We start from the raw sequence: 16,507 nt of genomic DNA, 5'->3' as shown, positions 1-16,507 counted from the left end.
TGAAAGTCATTAACTAGGTCTCATCCAGGGACACCAGTAGAGAAGCAATTCATTTCTGTGTAAGACACTGATAAGTGCATGCTGGAAACATTTGACTGTGATATTAATACATTTAAGACAGAAGTGAGAAAACACTTAGAAGTCGCTAAAGAAGTTCCAATGTCATCCACTGAAACAAGAAGTGTTCTATTTCCCGACTTTAACTAGAGGAAGACTGGGAAGTGACTGGCTTCAGAAAATGAATATATTAATGAGGGAAAACTACAAAGTAATCTATCTATCTATCTATATTTTTTTTTTTGTAAGAGCACTACAGTGTGGGAATTACAATCACATACAAAAGACAGATGCAAAACTCTGCAAAAAAGATGCAAAAAAGACACATGCAAAAATCATTTTACTTTTTATTTTATGTATTAACCAAAGTGTTCACAAGAAAAAAAAAAATGGTTTTCTCCAAGCTGGAAAAAAATAGGTCTCTATCTCTTTAAGAAATGTAAAACTACGATATTGAAAGTGAAAGAGACTGAATTCTAGAAATTGATCATTGTTAATAGCTACATACTACCACTTGAGTTCTAGCACCCCAACATGTTGAAGATTTTTCAAATGCAACTTAGTTATGTTTAACACGCTTATCCTGAAACTTGTCAACTCCCCAGAGAACAACTATGAAAAAATCATCAGGTACATGATACTAAAGGTTGAAATTAAAAGCAGGAAGTTACACCAAAGTCATACCACATAGAGCTGTTTCCAGATACTTCCCCATTCCCAGAGTGTAGTGGTAACTTCTTGAACTAAAGGAATTTCAGCAGGTACTACATTTTCTGTGTGTCTATGAAAGGAAAGAAAATTTAGCACAATGAAAAAAAATAAATCATAGTTTAATAAGTTTATTAGAGTTGTGTTTAAGGCATATAAAGTATGTAAAGACTCGTTATTTAGCAGACAAAATACTTAATGTAAAACAATAGTTAAACTCAGTACCTTTTCTTTTCAACATTAACTTCCTTGATGTGGATGAAAGATTTAGGAAATATTCCCTGTTGAGAGAGGGGAAAAATTACAATCCACTTTGTTATCATTCTCCAACATTTAACAAATGAGAGCTTTCCAAAACACACTTCTACCAACTGTTCTTCATAAAACCATGATCATTAGCATAACATGTAGTCTTCAAATTAACTGTTGTCTCTTTGGTTTTCTGCACACGTAGATGCCTGTCTGCTTGACAGACAAATATTAGCAGCATTGTCATATCCTTTTGTACAAAAATAGAATGCATAGGACTACATTTTCTCATTAAGGACATCTTCTGCCATCACCTCACTTCCCCATCTCCTGACATAATCTTCTACTCTCCTAGAAAACAGCACATACACTGTAAATACGGTTAAGAAACATTTTTGTCTATGATCAGCTTGATTATCAAAGGAGAGATGCTGATACAGGATCAGCACATCTAGTAAAAGAAATATTGATAGACTGCAGAAATTGCTCAGGGCAAATAGACAAATGCCCACTGGCAGGAAGGTTAGCTAACTCAGACTCAAAACTTACTTCCAAGCATAATAGTCAAGATCATTCTGCACAGCACTAATATTATTCTAAGAAAAAATAACAGGCTTCATTTGCAATGCACAAATAGAGATATTTAATGAAGCCATAAACTCTCAAGCCCTCCTAGGCATGAATGGCACCAGCTCAATCGAGGTCATGGGCTCATTTTGTAATACCTAGGCCATGCAGTAAGATGATCAGCAATATGCAGCAGAAAAGTATTCTCAAAATTGATATGCAATTGACCTGTGTAGAAAAAAGGTGACCAGACAAAATGATCTGATGATTCCTAGCTCTATGACAGTGAAAACATTTTATACAGCCTAAAGGAATGTTTGATCATCAATGCACACATGACAACCTTCATGTTAACTAGCAAATCTAGTCTTGGTAATTGAGCTAGGGATTTGTAAGATTTTTCTGTATGCAATAACTGACATGCATACATGGTACTTGACAAAGCCTGAGATTGCATGTAGCCTTTAATACCTTTAAGGGGGGGGTGGGAAGGGGTAATATGCAGAAATATTTTGCAGCAAATTAATTCCAGAGAGTTATTTCAACTGATACCTTGATAAGCTTGTTAACCTGAAAGCACAGTAATTTTTTCATTACTTTCCTTCTCCCAGAGCTTACTTTTAATATTTACCAACATTATCCAGAACAAACACTGCTCTTTACATCTTGAAAAGAATGAAGATGGAAATTGCTGGCTTCAGTGATCAGAATAGAATAAGACATTCTAAAAAGAAGTCTCACTTCATCAACTGATTCTTTAAAAATAGCGTCATATAGGAGTGAATAGTGTGATCTTACCTCTGATCCTTTATGTCTCACTAGATAACCCTTGTACCAATCTAAAAGGAAGAAAGAGTGCACTCAGAAGCTTAGAATAAAAACATGTACTTCAAGAAACATACAAAGTTTTCATTGTTGTTTATTTGTTTTCATTTTGTTTTTCCTCCCCTCCATATAAGAACCATCTGGCACAGGATGTTTAAAAAACCAGTTATTTCAAAAAAAACGTAGATTAAAGCCAAGTGAGTAGCAGGAAATGGCACTACTTTTACATTGGCAAGTATGATTCTGTGATCTGTTTTCAAGTCTTGCACAGTAAGAACATATCTTATGCAGAATATAACACTCCCACACTTGCATATAAAAGATAGGATAAGCTGTTTCGTTACCTTTTATATACGTATCAACTAAGATCACTCACGATACTGCAAAGCCTGTGAAGCATTTCTGATTGCGTTCTAAGGGTAGTATTGAACTGAGGCAGTATACAGCTTAGACATACAGTTTCCCAGTGTTAGAAGAGAAACCTGTCACTCTGCCATGAGAAACTATAGCTTTTAGACCTTACTCAAGTAAGCAGCTTTAACTGTAAAGTTCAAGGCAGAAAGTCAAAAAATAAATGAAGGGCTATTGTAAGACTCCTGCTCCATTCATCAACTAGAAACCCCTTCTGAAAGAAACAGATGTTCAATACTGCAGCAGTACTAATTAGGACACAAATTCAGACTGTTCTATTTGTGCCCCAGTTAAATTGCAATAAAATTCTACAAAGAACACAGAATCATGTTCAACCTTACTAAATTAAAGCAGAAACCATGTCCACTGTACACACATTCCATCATCATGAAACATTACCTGCACAGCAGCATTACTGGACTTTGCATTGGCTTCTAGTTCATTCCCAAGGAAGCATTTTATGACTTGAAGCTTACTTATTCTGACTGTAATTTCATGAAGAGACATACTTCTTCCCTACCACCTTTTTTCCTCAAAATTTCAAACACAGCACTAGTATGTCAGCCATACAACTAAAGCATTAAAAAACTCAAATGTTAACAAGCAGAATTGTGAGAAAGGCAAAATTAAAAGAGTCAGGGAAATTATTGACCTAGAAGAAAGAAAGAATATTTTTTTTGTGTGTTTTCTTAACACAAGGATCCTTGTGTTTTCTTAACACAAGGATTTTTTTCCCCAGTATCTTCTCAGCAAGAAAAGTTCCAAATCTTTTAAAGCTGAATGATTTTCACATAGCCTCCAATTTACAAAAAAAAATGTTTAAAACCCTTTTCATCCTATGTGCTGTGACTACACACACAAGGTCTGCATGCATATTTTGCACATTTAAAACAAACAAAAATAGCACAAAATGTGCACAGAGAAGAAACTGTTACTCTTGGTTACCCTTCAGCTGCAGCTGACAGCATCTTTTTAAGGTATCTGATAGAAGATCTACTTCCTCATGTGCACAACATGAAAGATGGCACTTCTTCATTGACAAACATATTTCTTAAAAACAAGCTATGACATGGCGTTAGGGCAGAGGATTCAGAACAGATTTTTAGATAAAAAAATAACCCCATAAGATCACCACTTCAGTTGCCAGGCTATCCTCACAAACTTGACTATGAATTTAGCACATTTCAGGTCAGAAACCTGACATGATTGTTGTTTCTGCCATTAACAGAGGCAATGCAAGTATAAGGAGGTTCTGGTTTGCAAGTATATTTTCTCCCTTCAGCAAAAAACCTAAAGAATTATGCAGAGTTCTTTTCTTCTTCTTCCTTTAGGGGAGAACATGAATTGTTACTCATGGCTTTAAATATGCAATCCGTTGACTAGTAGTCTAATGACTTACATCCATTTTTTTCAGTGATGTTTATAGTGAATATAGTGATTAGTGAATTACTCTTAAGAATACACACACACACACACAAAAAAAAAAAAAAGCTCTGAAACATTGGAAATGTGGTTTCTCAGATGCTCCTTTCTTAAAGACCTTGCCATTTCCAAACAGCTTAGAGACCTGTGCAGTGGAATAGACTGGGCACAGCTAGCCTCAGATTCTTAGCAGTCTTATGACCAAAGTGGCTTACAACTCTGAACTGTCTCTCAGAATGCACAATGCAGCAATTGCTCTCTAACATGCACTGCATTTAAGATGATACAGATAACGGACACTGGAAGTAGGATGAAGATATTTTATAGTTGTTTTGCAAAGTTTGAAGAACTTTTAAAATCTAATTTTTAATTTTTAACCTGGTCAACTATATCACTGCAGATTGTGAACAACAACAACAAAAAATCTATTACAGTGACTTTTGCAAAGACACCCAAATGTTGAGTTGATATAATTCTGATGTCTTTGCTTTATACTAATAAAAACTTAAGCACTTTAGTGGACTTGGGAGGTAATTCAGTAAATATATGAAGGTATAAGAAGGAATACACTATCACTCTGGTATCAACAATGAGTTCAGCTTCACACATCTACAAAGTTTTATGCTCTCTTATTATTCTGCTGCTTGTCCTTATTTTACATTTAGGCCAGTTGGTCAGCTGTCTCCACATGCCAACTCCACATACCCAAGCTCGGGTCAGCATATTGAGTATTTGTTATGCATTACTTGATGTGGACTTGTGTTGTTTAGTACATTTAATATGTCAAGTGGTTTTCAGAAGTGTTTTTATCATGCTGACCTACAGAATACTTTAAAAATACTTGATTTCCTTCTTATAATATAGGAATACTATGGTGCTGAATAGCAACAAATATTTAGCAACAATAAGAAATATCTAGCAACAAATATTTAGTTTAGAGGCAAAAATGTGCTCCATTAATGCTTGCATCAAATCTAATGCATCTTCCGTCAGGTATAGTACAATCTGGCATGAATGTCACGAACTACCTTGATGACTTCCTCATTTGATAATGGCATCCCAAGAAAACCACATGTACTGTAACATTTCTGGTTGTGGCTCTCCAAAAATGATTAAGTCGTTACTCAAAATAGAACACTGGCAGCAATAATACAAATACATACCAACACCATTTGGACAACTACTTATGTAACACAGGCAATTGGTGTGAAATAAAAAGACTAAATTATTTAAATAAAGAAAACTATAGCCTTAAGTCCACTGGCTTACCTTCACAGGACTCCAAGATGTGGACCACATCACCAATTTGTAGAGCTAGCTGTTGTGCTCCTGTCCCTTTGAAATTGTATATAGCTGAAAAATTAGAGGGCAAAAATACTGGTTTTCAATGTAGCCATACATTACAATTGAACTGACAAGCACATGTTTATTAAGATTCTGATACTAGCATGAATAGACTAGGATAAATAAATAAGTGGAACTGTAATTCTATCATCAAGCTTCATTTGCTATCATTACTTTTACCTCTTTTCTTCTGAAAATGTAAATGTTACGAAGGTCATTGTTGCAAGAAAACAAAGCCATTTATAGCAACTACTCTATATGCTTTAGAGCACATATTTAGATGCATATCTTCAATATATACATGTTCATTGTGATGCAAATCTATTTGTCTACTGCTCTGACGAAGAATTTAAAGCACAGTTTCAGAAATGTACAGTGATTCTGGGGATAATGGGGACAGAGAAACACATGCAAACTGTCTTCATCTTAACATGAAACTATTTCATTTGGAAGCAGCAGAAAGTTTCTTCATTTTCTGTATTTAATCACTCCAATAGGAACAAAGAAGAGGCAGATTTAAAAAGTCTTCCAATTATAACCTTATCTGCATGGGTTTAAAAAACAACTTAGTTTCAGACAGAATTCAAGAAAAATGAGTTTCTTTGCTAGTTGTTACATTCTAAGACTGCAGGATGTGGGCTGCTATGGTAAGCCTTTTTTTCTGTACGTTTTTTTCTTCAGGGGCTTGTTTATAGACAATAGCATTACAGATTAGAAGTGGTTATTGAATCTAGTATCAACCAGAGAAACTATTTAAAGTACGTGAATCTACAACCACAATTAAACTGTGCAAGTAGTGACAGAACACTAACTGCTAACCATGACGTCTATTGTGCCATAAAGATACTAGTGTGCAGGGCTTTTCTTCCTTTTCTCATGACAGTCTCCCAGTCCATCCATCCATACAGAGAATCCAAACATGCAATATTTTGAACTATTTTGAACCTCATCTAGAAAGATCTGCCTCCATTCAGCCTATTCCAACATATTTTTTGCTTCCCTCTCTCTCTCTGAGGCTTCTGAATGAAGCATGCTGATTTCTCTAGGCCAAAATGTATGTTAGTGACATATTTTACTTAAAACCATGTTTAAAATATCTAATGAAGTTGCCTTTCAAGTAAACACCCAAAGTAGAAACATAGAGCTAAATCAGTTCATTCCTTTCACTTTTATATGTTCCATTAATGATGTTATGATCTGAATTTTTGAGTAGACCTGAGTGGTGCTAGGAGTTGATCCTTATGGGTCCCTTCCAGCTTGGGATATTTTATTTTTTTTTTTTTGGCCATGATTTCATTATATTTCTGGAACAAGTTAGAAGGAATTTCATATTTAATTAAGAGCCTTATCTGAACAAAAATAAGTTCTTATTTTTGTCAACACTTCTCCTGGTTGGGTAGAACAGGGATTGAATATAAAATAAAATAAAATAAAATAAAATAAAATAAAATAAAATAAAATAAAAACTTGGAGAGGGCCTGCTTTACAGATTACGCCATTTATTCAAGATAATCTTATGATGATTTCTGAGCCATTCTCAGAGAACTGGCGTAGCTCAACACAAAATTAAATTTAGGTAGTAGGTATGTAATTACGTTCAGACTGGCTTTAGTCTTAAAATAGATTTCAGTAAATGAAGATAGTTAACGACTCTTATAAGTACTATTACATTTACAGATATTTGCAACTTGTTTCCAGAGTTTATGTGTAGATTGTGGAGCTGAGGCTGTTACTGTTTTCCTGAAAGGTCCATGTAGATTAAGACTACTGTTGACTAATATACTCTAAATTTCAAAATATGCAACTTCCAGATGCATCTGTCTCAAAATATAGATACAAATTACTGAGTCATATTTACATTGCATATTGGTTTAGACCTCTGTTAATAACTTCATCTAATAGCAATTGATATATTGAAAAGTGTGGTAACTAACTGACTACGGAAGTGGTTTTACCAACTAAGACTTTTCTAAATGAGTAAGTGGAAACATAATTAGAGAGATATTACTGTAGTATTGGGATTTTTCAGTAGGAAGAGTTTAACTAATTCCTTTAAAACATCTTAACTGTAGACATATCCAGACATTTTATGACAAGAAATCATTTCCCCTATACAGTTGCAAAAAACGCTACAACCAACCAACCTAATGCCATCAGCTACATCCAGATGTATTTTTTACAGCACTGGACAGCTGGACAGTCAATGAAAGGTTGACCATTAAATCCAAATGTATCTTCTGTTAACTGCAACTTCACAAATATATGGATTCATATGTTATCTGATAGGATAATCACAACAGGATTTATAAAAACAAACTCTCCAGACAGTTGAAATAAAGGCCCCTTCAAATTACTGTGAAGAAAGTTGTCAATTTACTTTGAAGAACGCTGTCTCAGGGCATTCACTGATTAGCCTCAGTGCGATCTGTTTGAAGATGCCAATATTCATTCTAAAACCCAATAGCAAGTCTAGAAAACAACAGGTCAAACTGTTGACATAAAAGATTTTCCAAGAAGAACTCCACTAAAGCACAAAAAGGTGTTGAATTGTATGGAAGACGGAAGGGATTCCCATCAGTCCCATGGAGCATGCCCAGCATATCAGTTCTTGTTCGTCTGAAAGTGACACATGCTGACATGCTGTAAAGACAGTCTAAGAAGCTTCAGAATCCAACTCTGCCATCACTCTCAGACATTCAGGCACCTGTAGCATAAGACATCTAACAGTAACCACCCCAGTAGCAAAAAAAAAAAAAAAAAAAAAAGAGTATGAAGGCTAAAAAAAAATATATCCTGTGCTTCCATCTCATTCCTACATATTGATTACAGTGAGAGCACATACATAGGAGTGTGTAACATATGATCATCCCTCCAACTAGATATATGTAAAACTTATATATGCTACTGGATAGATATATGACTGTGAAGCCTCTTTCATTAAATGTCGTAGGTATGCATATGTTTGCCAAAGCAAAATAATGATGAAAACATGTACAAGATGTTTATAGACTTCCCAAGAAACCAATTGCTTTTTGTTCAGAGTAGGATTCCTGTTAAAATATAGATTTCAAGAACTGCTTATTGGGACAAACACACAATTAACTTATTGTTTGAATTAGATCACATCCTCAATTTAGAAGATGACAAGCCATAAAACAAACAAACAAACAAACAAACAAATAAATAAATCATACTTTGTAGCTTGTTTGGGAATATTCAAAAGACAAAGCACTCCAGGATCCCTTCACTAATCCAGCCAAAAGTATTCTGTCATGAAAACCAGCTAAATTCCCTCAGGCTTCAAGTACTTAAAAAGCCCAGATTCTCGGTATTTATCAAAAATACCAGACTGTAAACTAATGCAAGACAGGAATGGTGAGCAAGGAAAATCTCACAAACTGGCAACACTGAAGCCATTCATTAACCTAATCTTCCTACCTGTCTTTCCTGCTTATTTTACTTCCTGTGAAGTCCTTGCCCTCCTTATTAAGAAAAGTGTGATCATTACCTTTTTCACTTTTTACTCACAGCTTTCTTACTAGTTGGTTTCCTTGCCTAATTTCCACCGTTCCACTTAAAAAGAATTTGAAAATGACTTCTGAGGTACAGGTTTGCTCAATCAGCTCTTCCTGTGTGACGTGTTGCTGTGTGAGCTGATCTAGGTGTTCCTGCTCTGGCAGGGGGATAGGACTAGATGATCTTTCAAGGTCCCTTCCAATCCCTAACATTCTGTGATTCTGTAGACTCTTAATTTCACTTGACAATGGTAGGATAATTATCTGGCATGATATCCATGTGATAACTCATGGAGCAATATTGAATATTCAAAGAGTCCTAATGAAGAGCTTCAGCAAGAATCCTGTTCTGTTTTATTTTGAAACATTATAACTCTACTTTTATGAGTAGTAATATAAAAATTTCACCTTCTCTCTTGACATATCAATGCCTTGTGTTCAGCTACCGTTTTCTTCTCATAAAAAATAGTGTGAAATTACTCAGCAAGGACACTGACATATCTCATCTGAAAATACTATGCAGTCCTAACAGTATTCCTTGATTTCTCAAAAACAAACAAACAAACAAAAACTATAAAATTTGTGGATATCAGTGAACACCAAACTGGAAGTTGTTAGGTACTCCGTTAATTGAAAGCTCACAAATTCAATATGAGAATCATTCATCAGAAACTTGAAGACAAAAACGTAGAAAACAAAATAGTCCAAAGAGGTCAAAGAGCTTCCAGTCTTGAGGAGACTGTCAATTTGAATGCACTTCCTCTCAGTAGACTCAGTTTGCCCATATTGTTTGATTTTACTGAGACAAAAGTGTGCTTTCAGCATAGCTGTTCTATTTTCCAGGCTTCATCATTCCTTGAGTTTCCTACAGGTAAAATTAAGTAGTTACGCTATTTTCCCTCCTATTAATAAGAGCATAAAAATACTGAATTGCCAAAAACCTCTTTGAACACCTTTCCAAAAAAAACTGTAACTAAATCCTCAGTGTGACTATATCCCTGATTACTTTTTGGTTTGTTATCTGGTTGGTTTTTAAGCCTATTCTGGGTCAAAGATTCTCCTGCTATTCTCACCTAGCTATGTAATTAAAGAACAAATACATTTAGTTTCCAATATAAATTAAGGAAAACAAAACAGGGTGTGAGCCAACTCTTGGCATGGCTAAGAAAAGGAACTCCTGTATATAAGCTGCAGCTTTTCTTTCAGCCTTGCTGACCTTCCTTAAATTTGTAGTTATCTATTAACTTCAAGTGATTATGCAATAGCAGAAATTGAATGCTCCCTAGTGAAGAAGGCCTACAAGGAAAGATTACATGTGTGAGTACTCATTTAAGTGGTATTTTATTATTGCTGGAAAGTCCATTTGACTATTGTTATTTTCTCTACTCCCCTTTGTAAAGAATAAGCTTCACACACTGATATCATTGTTTCTGACATACAAGTATGAAGTGACTTTTAATAGAGTTTAATAGAAAAACTTTACATAACCCAGGAAACAGACTTGGGGTGGGTATATAAACTGTGAGTAAAGTCATAGTATTATTACCCTACGTGATGACACAACTTGCACAGATTCTCTTTTACATCAAAATCACCCTAGAACAGCATGGGAGCAAGCATGGGGTGAAGGAAATACCACCAAGTCTGCAGTGTCACAAGCAACCTACTCTAGAGCTTTAATTATAAGATTCTGGTTTGGACTTCCTATTGGAAACCACAGTTATACCTGCCATTCTTTGAGAAACAGTTGGAATGCGTGGAGGAGACATCTAGAACACTTAGTAGAGCATTGCAATAATCAGTTATGGCTGTGGTAACTACATTAGAGGAAATCTATGTTCAATGTGCACACAACCTCAATCTTAAACAGCAGCTATTATTTTCCAGCTTTGAAATGGGTCATGTCATGGATTCTTTAAGATCTGATATCTGCCAGCTGCAAACGTTACAGACTAATGCTAAGCCCCCACAAACACAAAACTTGATTATTTTATTATTTTTTTTTAACAGTTCTCATGTGGTTCATTACTAGTCTGGCTCAGCCAAAGTCATAGTCTTTGCTTTAGAGCAAGTTATTCTGTGGCTAACTGGGTTTACTTTTTTCTTGTTGTTTTTAATAAATGCAGAGGAAAAGGTACCGTGTTTGAGAATTATCATAGTGTTAACCATAATTCCATCTGCTCCCTCACAAAGTGGATACATCATTTCCATTACATACATAATAGAAACTTATCAAAGCTATAAATCCCATCTAGGTTTGAACACAAGTGAATTTCCTTAAGAACACAGATAATCCATTGCACCTTTTCCCATTTTATGCACTTAATCTTATTTCATTATTCAAGCAATTTGCTGATATCTCTTTGTCAAGTGGTGCCTGTTGGCTTCTTTGAACTACTCAACAGTAGTTCAAGTGCTAAGTCACGTCTTAATTCGCAGCAGGAAATGATTTCGAAATAACTTGCAAATAAAAAAGATAAAATTTTAGTTTGCCGCCATCTTCTGTCTTTTTGACACTAAACTACCACTGATGTCCTAAATGCTTGTATGAGAGCAGTTAGTGTTTCCTTAGTTCTGACCCCCAGTCCACAAGGTACAGTTCTCTGTGTTGGCACCTGAAAATTTCCCAAGTGCCAGGCCCCCCTATTCCCCCATGATACAAAAATTGCAATATTCAGTGAAGTGACTGACTTGAGTAACACAAATGTGTCTTTAACACATGAGGAGCTGAAATAGACTTGTTATACTAACAGACCATTTTCAAGACTTCCAGGTTGTCATAAATAACCAGATTTGAGGAGACAAGTCTTATTGGGGAGACGGGTGGAGACGGGTGGGAGGAGGAGCAGCAGTATTCTAGAAGGCCATGTTTCAGGAACTGGTATCTGCACATAATCACAATTGCAATTGTAAGGTCTTATGAGCTACTGTGAAATGAATGCCATAGTCAGAGCTGACAGTGTTTGGGAAAGCAGCAAGAGCACTGTTTCATTGCCAGAAGTAAATCCTACTCCTTTTGAGTTTTTGATAATTCCCCATCGTGTTAACTGTATTGCAGTTTAAACAATGTTAAAACACACCCATCAGATGTTTGCTAGTATTTGATTGCTTCTTATGTGCTAAAATTAAAGTGTTCACGATAAGTGATTCTAGTTAAACTCCTGTTTTTTTGAATTAAATATTCTTAGATCAGAGGTAGACAAAATTACTACTATGTAAAATTGCATGTCCTGAGTAGGGTATTTTAAGTAGAACAGTGAAGTGAACTGTTCAATCAAGATGCATTTTTCGCCTTCATGAAACAAACATCACTGGACTGTATTACCCTTATTTTTGAATATATTTCACAGAATCACAGAATGTTAGGGATTGGAAGTAACCTTTAAAGACCATCTAGACCAATCCCCCTGCCAGAGCAGGGGGATTTCACAAGACTGTTTTTAGTATACATGGTTTGCTGCAGCTTTCAGATACCATAAGGACTACAAGATCATAACAGCCTTTTACTGGCTATGAAGTTACATGTTGTCAAATTCCACTGTCAACAAACCACAGCAGGCCTTCTCAGGGGAAATGCATTGGTCATACCCCCAAGGCTGCTCCACTGGAGGGGTATGCACAAAAATTCACTAGCATGCATCACACGGAACATCAAGTCAGAACACATAATGGTCTCCCATGATAAAAACTAGTGCAGGAGAAATAAGACTTCAGTTGTTATTATGTCCAATACACTCCAATCATAACGTTCCCTGTAAGAAGCCTCTAGAAGTGAAATTTGTTTTTTATTATTCTTGTGAATATGATCTATCACTGGTATGTCAATACAGACACCACATCCAACAAATCCAGTCATAGTCCCCCAGACCAGTAGCTTCCAGGAAAAAAAATATGTTAAAATTAAGTGAAGTACTTTCTACTATTTGTAAAAATGAAAATCTTTACACCTTTCATTTTGTAATATAAACTGCCACCAGAGCAAGGCACTTCCATTTCACAATTCTGTCCCTGCTACACATGGAAGTTGAACAGGAAGACATTCTTTTCCTCTTATTAATTCCCTGATTCATTTTTTCATGAAGCCAGTTTGGTGGTTTTTTAATGTTTTTTTAATATTGCTTTTAGTGTTTTTAATGAAAATGTTACACCCTCCTTAACATAACAGTCATTTAAAATAATTTGGGGATGTCAGATTAATAACTACACAGTAGTATGTAAAATAAACTACAAGAAATATAACATTAACTATGTTCTGTACTGGAAGCCCACAGTTAACTTCAGCAGAGTATTTGTTTCAAGTGCTTCAGTGCTGCTTCCTAATTTTAAAATGCTGTTTATTTATTTTAACTGTAATTCAGACCTTTATGGAAATTAACATTATTAATTTTAAGGAAAATTGATGTTGGAAGGTGGCATTCTTTTCAAACAAGAAATTTACTACCACTACTCATATACAACTTTTTCAGTAACACTAACTTCAAGTGAACATCTTCATGATCTCTCAGAAGCGACTATAGGATTCCCCTTCTCCAGCATTTGTTTCACCATAACTTCTAGCTACTGCTTACTAAACAATATGCTACTTATTCAATGTGTTTCTAAAATACAGAGGTGGGAAAAGCTGTGTTACTGTTAGAGTTCAAGATCCAAGAGGGGTGGGAGCACGGAGGGGTGGAAGGGTTACATCTCCCAAGCTGGCATTCACACACTAGTTGCCATTCTCTTTGAAAAATTAAAACTTTGTATGAAATTGATCATTTCAGTTAAACTACTGTGATAAAGTTGAGGATGTTATCATACTAGAGAAAACACCTGCCCACATCCTGTTCAGAAGTTATGAGGACAAAATTCAAACAGCAGTTTACTGAGTTACATACCCACGCCAGTCTTCTTGTCTGTCTTGCGCCATGTCGCCATCGTACATGAGTCTGCGAGGCTCCAACGGATGCCCACCACTGAGGCAGACAAGATTTAAAGGATGCGAAGTTTGAGATGGGCAACCAGCAAAAGGAGCTGGAAGCAAAATCTGTCTCCCAGCTGTTGTTACTGATGCCTAGGAGGAGCCTGAAGCTGGCTGAGGCAGCTGTGAGGGTTCTGTGAGATTTGCTGCTCTTCTGAGCTGTGAGCTTCCTTCCTCTTTTCTCAGTTCGAGATATTGTACCCAAGTGTCATGGGGGAGGGGAAACCCAAACTGGGTGTTTCTGTTGCATGATACTGGCTGTAACACAACAGCAGGCGAAAAGAAGCAAAACCACTACACTGCTCTCCTGCACTACTCTTCAACTTGCACCTACATGGAAGGCATGTAGCATGTGCAAAGCCCAGCCACTGTGACCACCTCTACACGCTGAACACTTCAGTTTCGAAATGCCCTTCATTTCTTAAACTTACAACATAAACAGATTTTAGATGATTTGGCTTTTTCAAGACATGAACTTGCTTTTAACCTGCCCTGGAAAAGGGATTTGTTTTTCATAATAGAAATTCTCTCAGAGAAATGAGGTGAAGAAAAAGCCACATTTCAAACTCCGCCCATTCCTCTTTATTTCTCTCATGTTACATTTGGAGAGAAAAGGGGAGTTTCTCTTCATTTTCTAAACAAATCAGCACTTAAAAGCTCATTATCTAGACAAAATTTCAAGAACTGGATTACTAAATATTTACAGCCCTTACCTTTACACAGATAGGTGTGTGAGAACTTAAATAGTGATGTTTTGGGTAAGCAAAGATCAAGCAAAGTTGTTCACCGTTTGGATGAAGGACAATGCACGGGATTGAAAACAAGTATGTCACCTGAGTTCACATTCTTTACTTGTGAGTTTAAAACATTAAGAAATAGAAAATATATAGAAAGATTTATTCTTATCTCCAGCTCAGTACAACAAATCCATATAACAGTCCTTTCCTCAGGATATTACTTTCTATCTTAGCAATCATGGCTTCTGAAAACAGTTTAACAGTGCTGTGCTGCATCTGTGAGGATAGACTTTCATGACACGTGACTTGTCAGTTCTTGATTTTAACAAGCAGTTAAGAGAAGTCCAGACTGCCAGTCTTTCTCTTGTTGCACATTGTGTTCCAAAACCTATTCTGGAGGCAAAACAAACAAATAAAACTTTAGCTAACCTTAGTGGAAGGATTTGGTTAATTATTTCATAGGGAAAAATTAACTTGCTTAAAAGTAACACTGTAGCTCCGTATTGTTTATTAACATGAGCTAGATTCAGAGCAACTCAGAACATCTCCATCTAAGGACAACCAATTTCAGCTATGGTGTCCTAACTGTTCTTTTCCATTGAACACCCATTTTATACTCTTCTCAAAAGTAGATTTTGAGACTGAACCAATTCATCTTTCTTTTTACTATGGATTTTGAGTTGTAACTTCCTTTCAATGACTGTTTTCCTTACTCTGAATCCTTACTGCAGCAAATCACCCTTTCCCATAAAATACTTGGCCTAAAGGGCATTCTCACATTTAATGTCTTGTTCTATATTTGTCTTCCTCGTTATGTTTCCCTCTAATACAAAAGTCCTGAAGAAAATTGTTCCAATATAGTACTTACTCACTTAAAAACATGCTTCATCCTTTAAGTCTCATAAGACTACTTTATTTATTTGCTTTAAAGTACCCATCATTTACAGAGCAGGCACAACACAGGACTACTATATTTTGAAAAGAAACGATATACAGAAATTTCATCTCCAAAGACTTAAAAAGCAATACTGTAAGTACGCTGTGGCAACAGAAGCCTCAATTCTGGCCATGTTCTGCCATGTGGTAAATCAAATTCTTTAAGAGAGTTGTAAACATGCATTTATTATGTGAAACCCACAGACTCAAGAAACTACAGTAATGCAGGCAAAGCAATAGTGTTTTTTTTTTTGTTTTTGTTTTTCCTTCTTTTTTTGGGGGGGCTGAGGGATAAATAGATAACTCTAAGCAGCTTCATTCATTTGTTGAAGTGATATTGTTTTCCTCTAATTCAAACTGTTACGTACTTTAGTAGTGTTAGTTGCATCACCATGTGCAGTAAACAAAATTAACTATTTCACTATTGGTGGAAAATAATAAAAGGGTTTCTTCTAATGTTTTGCCCTATGGAAAGCATTTCTTTCATTTAGTATGTACATGTGAAATCAGTGGCAAGACGAAAAAGAACTAGGCCATGGATAGTTGCTAGCTTACTCTAATATCGTGGAATATTATAAACCAGAAATGAGAGATTCTCAGTTTACTAAATTCATAAATAAGACTGAAGGATATGGAGAGATATTAAGTTTCTCATTTTGAGGAAGTGATACAATTGAATTCTATTATATATTCACTTATGATTATGCAAGAGATAGACGTCCTCCAACTTGCAGCAAAAGCTTTTTTTTTTCCTATACAAACAGTATCTAGAGGTT

At 35.7% G+C, this 16,507-nt stretch overlaps 1 protein-coding gene across 1 annotated transcript in view; it reads right to left on the bottom strand.

Moving 5' to 3' along the window:
• The window catches only part of DOCK2 (dedicator of cytokinesis 2), a 188,082-nt gene extending 173,893 nt beyond the window's left edge, over window positions 1-14,189 (bottom strand). Inside the window, exons 1-5 of the mRNA XM_082771334.1 lie at window positions 13,976-14,189; window positions 5,509-5,592; window positions 2,380-2,420; window positions 991-1,046; window positions 742-838 (exon numbers count right to left, since the gene is read on the bottom strand). Coding sequence (XP_082627460.1) covers window positions 742-838; window positions 991-1,046; window positions 2,380-2,420; window positions 5,509-5,592; window positions 13,976-14,015 — 318 coding nt within the window. The 5' untranslated portion in view covers window positions 14,016-14,189. The remainder of the gene's footprint in view (window positions 1-741; window positions 839-990; window positions 1,047-2,379; window positions 2,421-5,508; window positions 5,593-13,975) is intronic.
• Window positions 14,190-16,507: the final 2,318 nt, after the last annotated feature.

The sequence above is a fragment of the Aythya marila genome (genome assembly GCF_965140915.1).
Source record: "Aythya marila genome assembly, chromosome: 14".
In the NCBI taxonomy this organism is placed as follows: Eukaryota; Metazoa; Chordata; class Aves; order Anseriformes; family Anatidae; genus Aythya; species Aythya marila.
This window is presented reverse-complemented; position numbering and strand designations above follow the sequence as displayed.